The 8,201-nt window shown below is 33.3% G+C and overlaps 1 protein-coding gene across 1 annotated transcript; it reads right to left on the bottom strand.

The window, feature by feature from the left end:
• Positions 1 to 498: 498 nt before the first annotated feature.
• LOC107646441 (protein FAR1-RELATED SEQUENCE 5-like) lies at positions 499 to 2,711 on the bottom strand. The gene is made up of 5 exons (XM_088490464.1): positions 2,389 to 2,711; positions 2,187 to 2,292; positions 1,892 to 2,033; positions 709 to 1,670; positions 499 to 612 (listed from the first exon to the last, which is right to left on the bottom strand). Exons 1-5 carry the CDS (start codon positions 2,709 to 2,711, stop codon positions 499 to 501), a joined length of 1,647 nt encoding a protein of 548 aa, XP_088346590.1.
• Positions 2,712 to 8,201: the final 5,490 nt, after the last annotated feature.

Genomic DNA, 8,201 nt, shown 5'->3' with positions numbered 1-8,201 from the left:
AAGTGGTTAATAACTGATTAATAACCATCCACAAGAGCAGCTAAACTAAACATCCAAAACCTTAATGTAATGAACATCTACTGTAATTTTGTCAAAAAATAAACCATAACAACGGACAACCATCCATCTCTAGAGTGAAAATGAACATCTGATTATTTGCAGAATTGAACATCCACCTTATTTGATAAGAAAAAAAGACGTCAACTGATTATATGGCGCGAATTGCAACGTACCCGAAGAAAAGCATGTAGAAATGAACTACAATTTGATTAAACAATCTCGTAACTTACATACTAACCATGAAATACAGTCAATGTGGATTAAGTCTAAACGAAAAAAAAAAGAGCAAAGTGGTGCATTTCACAAATGAAAAAACGGTTCCTGGAATTAATAAGATATAGACTTTTTCACATCTACCAACAAACCTTAAATCTAACATGGACCATTTAAAGACAAATATGACGAGATAATCACTATGACAGCCTTATCCAAATGAGACTAATTTTTGTTTAAGGAGTTTAACAAAGACATGAAACCACCGACTTGTTTGGGAACATTCCGACCAACAACAAAAGGAAGGTTTACATCTTGCGAAGCGTGAGGACGAAACACCTGCCAACAAAAAAAAAGAAAAAAGGAAACAATTATGGTCTTTCATCGTACTATACCAAGTAAAAATAGAAAGATGAGATAAAGCCAAACATGTACCGGGGGTGATTTCTTGTGATTCCTCCGAGCTGAATTCTTGAAGGACTTTTCAAGGGCAGCACTGAGCCTCTTACTCTTTGGCCTGCGCTTTGTGGCGACCTTCGATGGGCCTTGGATGTCATCAACACCAATGTCATTTGAACTCTGTGAGCCGAAGCTGGCGTGGGCATCTGACACGGTCTCAGACCTCTTCTTTGCACGGTGTGCTGCCAACTTGGTCCTTGTTTCATCCAAAGCAGCATGTAGCAATGATGTTTCGTCATCGTCACCGACGAACTCTTGAGCAACATTATAGAAGTGTGCACAAAGTCCCCTGAATGCAACATGACTCTCATCCGACCGACTGACATCATGGCTACTCTTGACATACGTATGCTGGCGCTTTACTTTCTTGCACCATCGAGGGAGAACATAACAGGGAGGTACTTTGTAAACTTTATACGAGTGGAAAACTTCAAGACAGTGACAGCACAACACACCTGAACTCTCAAACAGATGGCACTCACACCGAACCTCCTGTGTTGTCCGGTCAAAATGTACATCGTACGGAATGTAAATCATAGTATCGTTGACTAATTTCTCCTCTTCCACCATGATGGACACCGATGGCTCATCTTCAACAACGACAGAGACCCTGCAATTAGCCTTTTTTATGAACTCCGTTTGAACATCCCTAAATATGCTGGTAGTGTACTCTTGTTGAAACTGTTTCTCAATAGGCGAGCTCGTTGCACAAGGGATAACACCCCTTGAGTCTGCCGCATCATCCTCCAATTCCCTCTGCTCCTTCACTCCAAGCACATTGTCATATTCGTGAACAAATTGAACCAAGCTAGTTTTACTGTGTAAGTATCCACCGTAGAATGCGTGCATGCTCTCACTTCTTTGCGTACTCCTCATGGCAGCCCAAAATTCACCCTTGAAGTATATCGGGACCCACATGCGCCGGTCATCATACAGATCTACAAGAAATAAAGAATCCCAATTTAAGCATAGAAACCTTACACCAAACATATTACTACAACTGAGAAATGACCATCCACAGTCACTAATAAATTAAACATCCAAATGTATACTATAATGAACATCCATATAATTGTCATCAACAGTAACTGATAAGCTAAACATCCAGATGCCGAATAATTGCAATTAAAGCGTGTAGAGTAGTCGTAGAGTAACAAACCTGACAGCCATGTGTTGTTATGTAAGTTGTACTCATCTATAAAATCAGCACAGTTATCTTCGAATGACTCCTCAGTCAGAGAGTTCCATACAATGTCGTTTAGGTCATCATACAAAGATCTGTACCGGCGGTAACCCCCAAGCTTGAAAGGTAACTTCTTCGTAATATGCCAGATGCACCAATGGTGGCGTGTGTCGGGCAAAGTATTTTTTATCGCACGGTAAATGGACTTACATTGATCGGTTATGATACGATGTGGAGCAGTACCAACACACTTCACCTATTGACTGAAAACCCACTCATAACTTGCAATTTCCTCATTCCCCAGCAAAGCACAACCGAGGAGGGTCGACCTACCATGATGGTTGACCCCAAAAAACGACACAAACGATAATCCATGCCTACAAGAAGAACCAACCGGATATAAGAAATGTTAATCACGATCGAATAGAGTTTTACCAACTAAAGGACCAAACACCAACTTAACTACTACATACCTGTTTGTACTGTAGGTGCTATCAACAGACACGACATCTCCGTAGTATTCATACGACGCCCTACACCTTGCATCCATCCATACTGCACTCCTAAATTTACACTCTTCATCCAGCTTCACCGCGTAAAAGAAGTTCGGATTGATCTCCTTCATCCTCATAAAGTAGCTCATCATCTCCCTGACATCAGCATTCACGTTGCTAGTTCGGAGCCTCGCTATTATATAGTTTCTTAAATCCTTTTCTGAGAATCCCAGGTTAGACGGCCCTCCAGCCTCATTTGCCAAAGCTAGGAAGGTCTTATTTGGTCGAAATCCCAGCCTCATCGTTATTCTCGATCACGCACTTCGCATGCATGCTCAACTTCCTATACTCATGGTAGTGAACAGCCTTTCTCGCTGAACAAGGATGCGAGTGCCTCAAGTCAACCTTGAACAAAATCCAATCTTGCATGTCTTTGTCAAACTTGACATATATCCTTGCCTTGCACCCACAGCAGAAATTGTATTCTTCCGTATTGGTGCTTTGACACGAGACCCACGAATCCCATCGCGATTACAGTGGATAGCTTGGTTAACGAGTATCTTTGTGATCTTGTCATATGTTGTCGTCCGTATCTTAGTTGCAAATCCTATTTTCTTGGCGTAGGTAACATAAAAGTCATTAGCCATCTCTAGCTGCGCAAACCGCATGCCAACTCTTGGTATCTCGTCTTCTTGAAGGCAACCATGATCTGGTAACTACAATTTAGATTATTTTAGAAAAATTAGTTACCATTGTGGACCAAATGAAACATGCGAATTGTGACTAGAAAAAATTAAAGTAGATTTTAAAACCTCATCACCAAGTTCCATCTCTTCACTTCCAACCTCACTAATATCCGACAGTTGCAGGGCCTATAATTCAGAAAGAAACACAATATATGAAAGGAAATAAAATTATTACGTAATAATAAAAGTATTAAATATTATGTAAATAAAACCTGAAACAGATGCAGTAAAAACACCACAGCAGCTAGAAATCATGCTAATCATCATACACATTTTAGCTTAAAAACAACTGCATGAAAATAACAAGGATGATACTACAATTATTTATTCCATTTTAGCTATTATTTAAGGGCCTGTATCATCCTTTAGTGGCTTCTTTTTTCACTCCATGAACAAAATTTTTTTCATGTTTATTTACATACACACACTCTTTTTTCAGATGTAGGAAGAACATAAACACCTCATTCATTATAAATCACTCAAATAACTTCATAATTGGTTAATCTATACAAATGTAGGATACACATAACCATATAATCCCATGAGCATAAAAAATATTAAAATAACATGCAAGAAGCCTAGGAGCATGTATCTAAAAAATATGCACTGAGCATATAAACATACCATCACATTATTACAACACTCATATAAGCATTCCATGGTTAGCATGTTGTAACTACAAGTAGCATTCACTTCAATTCAGTAAACAACTTCAGCCACGCATCACCCTAGGGTTATCTATTTTACATACTTGCATGATTATCATGTAGGGATAACATGTGCACACCATAGATAAAAATGTATTCATATAAGCATACCAAAAAATTAAATTATGCTATTCCATCATCCATATAAGCACATAAGTCCATAATAGGATGATTAGCAAATAAAGATGCCATTTAACATGAAGACAGCATACATTCATATACAAAAAACAACTACAAAAATATGCTTCCTGTATATAATCATATAAACACGAAATGATTAATTAATTCCAGCTAATCCTCAATGCATGTAATGATACCATTAAATATAAAACAAACATAAAAATTAAAGAACTCATTTACATTGTGACTAAACATAAAAATTAAACTCAAAATAAACATCCATGGCACAATTTAAGGATCCTAATTGCTCACCTTGTTCGACTGCTGACTGTGGCCTGCGACATCGCTGGCTAAGTTTTCTCGTTCGTATGGTAAATTTTCTGAAACACCAGATGCTACAAAAACTAACGGTTCAACTATATCGACCTCCATTAATGAATTTCGGCAAGGTGATGTGCATAAAGGAGGACCCTCGCTTAAAACACGTTCTTCTTGCGATTCTGCCATTCTGAATGAGTCAAAACCGGCTGCGTTCTGTGCGGAGGAGAGGGCGGCGCTGGTTGGTTAGCTGTTATTGGCGGTGGACTGTTCGATCGTATATGAAGGAGGAAGCCGATCAAGAGGACGCAGTGGTGGGCAGTGGACTGGGAGGTAGAAAGATATGCATGGAGCAGCCGTTTGATCGAAGAAGATATGACGTGGGAGATTCTCGTTTTAACCTAATTAGCTATTTTGATGCTATAATTAAGAGTGATTCTATTAATTTCAAATTTCAAATTAAAAATAATACAAAATTAATTAATAACCCATGATCTATTCTTAATTTCAATTAAACCCCATTGTATGCATTGTACAATAAGTCTATTGTTTCCTCGTACTTTTCCTTATTTATTAGTTATTACCACCATCTTCTTCATGTTCATTATTATCACTTCTACTTCTATATGTCTATTGTGTAATCATATTCTATCATCATTGTTATCTCTTTTATCGTCATCATCACTAATACCAATATCATCAACATTAATGTTTTCTTTTTTATTTCTTATTCGATTTTATTTTTTTTTTAAAAAAAAGTTTTCGTACTACAATTATTTTTTGTTTCTTGTGACATCATTTTCATCAATAATCTTTCTGCACTTAACTACTATTAGTAAAAAAATTTTTCAAAAGAAAACTTATTAATAGTTTGTGAGAGTTTAAAATTTTCACAAATTACAAATAAAACTCTCACAAAATTAATTTTCGTTACTATTTAACGATTTTTTTAATAGAGGAATCGTATTGTCTTAAAATAAAAATGTTGAAGTCTGAAGTGTTCATTTTTCTAGACAAAAATTACCTTATTTTTCATGAAAATAGACAAAAATTAAATTGAGTATTTACTCTAAAAGTTTAAAAATATAACTTACGGTTAATCTGATTTAATTTTATTTTTATTATTTAAAATAAATTTTAATTCTATCTCTATTATTAACTTTTTGTAAATCAATAAACAGTCAATTTTTCCCTATTTTATCCTTGTACACGTCATTCTTATCATCCTCAACAACTTTACCCTTAAAAAGGGGTATTTTTTGTGTCAATCAAAGATTTGAAGTAGGGTAATAGCAACTCTTGTCATTTTTCTTCATTAACACAACTACTGGACCCCTTATGTATAAGAGTACTGATAAAATTATATAACACCCCCATAGAGCCTTCAAAATCTGTTAAAAAAGGTTCAAGAACACACAGAAAATTTCTGCATGCGCAAAAGACTTTTCAAGAATATACAAACAGGTCTACTGCATGAGTCTCTGCCTCGAACATGCAGGAACTACAACCATCACCTTTTGACCAAAATATTGATTTTGAATCTCGGTAGAAGTCTAATCAAAACACACTAAATTTGTTGATTCAGTGACCCCAAATTACACATTGATGTTTTTATTATCACTTCATATATAGTTTCTAGTATTAAGCTGTGCCTTTGCCTATGTGTACCTTAATTAACAGAGTTGTAAGTTGTAACTTGTAACATGTCCGATAGATCCTACAATGTGACAGTGACATTGTAAAAAAAGAAATAACAAAGAATATTGTGGACAAATTAAGGTGGGGACTAGTGAAAGCAAGCACTCCTAAGTCCTAAGATCTTGAGTTGTTTCCATTGCCTATACTATAGTTGCTACTTGCTAGAGCGAGAGATTCAAGGCAGTAAATAAGAAAAAGAAGGCCAAGAAAACATTAAAAGAGGCTAAACAAAGTTTTATTAGTGAGCTTAATTAGGCCCACAAGAGCAACGGGGACCAAGAACAACTTACGATGCATTGCATGTGAGTCTCAAGCAAAAATAGGACAAACACAAGACCAGAATGTCTTCTAAATTTTATCATAAACTCACTAATATAAACGCATATGGGATATGGCACCCCTAGTATGGTCCACAAAGCTGACAAACTCACAAAAGGCTTTAATAAAATTTAACGGTTATAAAAAAATTAAACTTCACTTTTTTAGCTTTGTTGTCTAAAATTTAATCCTGGTTTTTAGGAATGAAATATATTTTTAATAATTATAAAAAATTAATAAAAGACTAACGTAAAGTAGTTTAAAGGAAGATAGCAAAAAATGGTTAATAGCTTCTTTTCTGTCATCTTAAGTGTTTGATTAGAAAGAAATCAAATGATCTTTCAAAACAATTATTCAGGTATTGCGAAAGTCATTGTTACATCGATTAAAAATTACCAGTGAAGTATTATCAATTCTAATATAATATTTGTTGATGATAATGGCAGAGATAATGTAGAATGAGCAATTATTAATGATGATAATGGCAGAAATAATGCAAGAGTGAGCAATGTATTTTACATTTTTAGTTTTAAGATTTATCTATCATGTGCTTTAAGAGAAATTTTTCTTTGAAAATATAATAAATTTAAATTTTTAATATATTTATTTTGTATTCATTAAATAAAAATATTTAAAATTTTTCATTAGTAGTAAGTTTATTATGTGTCATAAAGACACATATTAACTAAATCCTTAATTTTATCATTTTTATGCCTTTTTTATTGTTTTTTTTTTCTTGTTTTATTTTAGTGCGTTGAATTCTTTTGTTTAAAAAAATATTCAACGATATATTATTTTGCATTCTTTAATTATCACTTATTTTATTTTGTATTCTAATTACTTTCAGAACAATTGAGTAATATTATATATAAATATAATAAGTGTGTAATTATAGATGTTATATATATTAGATTATATATATTAAGTTAAATAACATAATTTTGACTATTATCTCCATAATATAATCAAACTTTTAATTAGTCAACTTTTTTATTGTAAAATTATTTTTTTTAACTCTTAATTTTTTGAAGGGTTTAATATTTAGAATTAAAATTTAGGTGTAAAATTTAGAATTTAAAATTTAAAATACTAAAATAATTATAAAAAATTAATTGATATTAAAAAAATTAATTTCCTAATTAAACTCATATCTTAGTTAACCAAAATTAAATAAATAGCCCTGTGAATATAAGCCCTCACCATTTTAATAGTGCTAATGTAAAGATATAATCAATTAGTAATTTATCCTTCAAGTATATAACGAGATTGGGTTACCAAATAATGCATTGTGCATGGTAGTATGTTTTTGCAATTAACAAAGTTTATGATCAAATGGTATTTAAATGTAGATAGAACTCATATAATGGAGAAAATATCAACGCATGACAAAGCTTGTTCCTTGTAGAGTACTTAGGAAGTGAAGTCGACTTCACGTGAAATTGATATCTGAGAACCGTTAGATAAAAAATTAGTCAAATAAGTCAAATCATTTTACGGCTCTCAGGTATCAACTTCACGTGAAGTCAACTGCACCTGAATTTCTACTACTTAGAAAACCCCACGGCATACTAAGACTTCGTCTAAACCGCCACAACTTGGAAATTCGACTGCAAAGTGAAGGACAAAGACAAACACATCTTAGCTTCTTGTTAAATATTTTAATTTTATTTTAAATAAAATTCTCTACAATACAAATATAAATAAATTAATTTAAATTAAAACTTTTTATCTTAATTATAAAGGACTAATTTAAAAATAATATGTCTACATCTTACATATGTCATCCTAACAAATTTTATTAATATTTTTTTTAAGTATTAATTTATCCAAAATTTACTTAAATTTTCGAAAATTTATTTGTTATTTTATTAAAAAAAACACATTG

Source organism: Arachis ipaensis, chromosome B6 (assembly GCF_059453495.1).
Source record: "Arachis ipaensis isolate K30076 ecotype BB chromosome B6, ASM5945349v1, whole genome shotgun sequence".
In the NCBI taxonomy this organism is placed as follows: Eukaryota; Viridiplantae; Streptophyta; class Magnoliopsida; order Fabales; family Fabaceae; genus Arachis; species Arachis ipaensis.
This window is presented reverse-complemented; position numbering and strand designations above follow the sequence as displayed.

What these genes read in the sequence shown, in the direction of transcription:
- LOC107646441 (XM_088490464.1), bottom strand. Translation starts at nt 2,711, where the DNA reads ATGAGGCTGGGATTTCGACCAAATAAGACCTTCCTAGCTTTGGCAAAT. An exon ending in TAACAACACATGGCTGTCAG is followed by an intron (nt 1,671 to 1,891) that starts GTTTGTTACTCT and finishes TATTTCTTGTAG; the next exon opens with ATCTGTATGATGACCGGCGC. An exon ending in ATCACAAGAAATCACCCCCG is followed by an intron (nt 613 to 708) that starts GTACATGTTTGG and finishes TTTTGTTGGCAG; the next exon opens with GTGTTTCGTCCTCACGCTTC.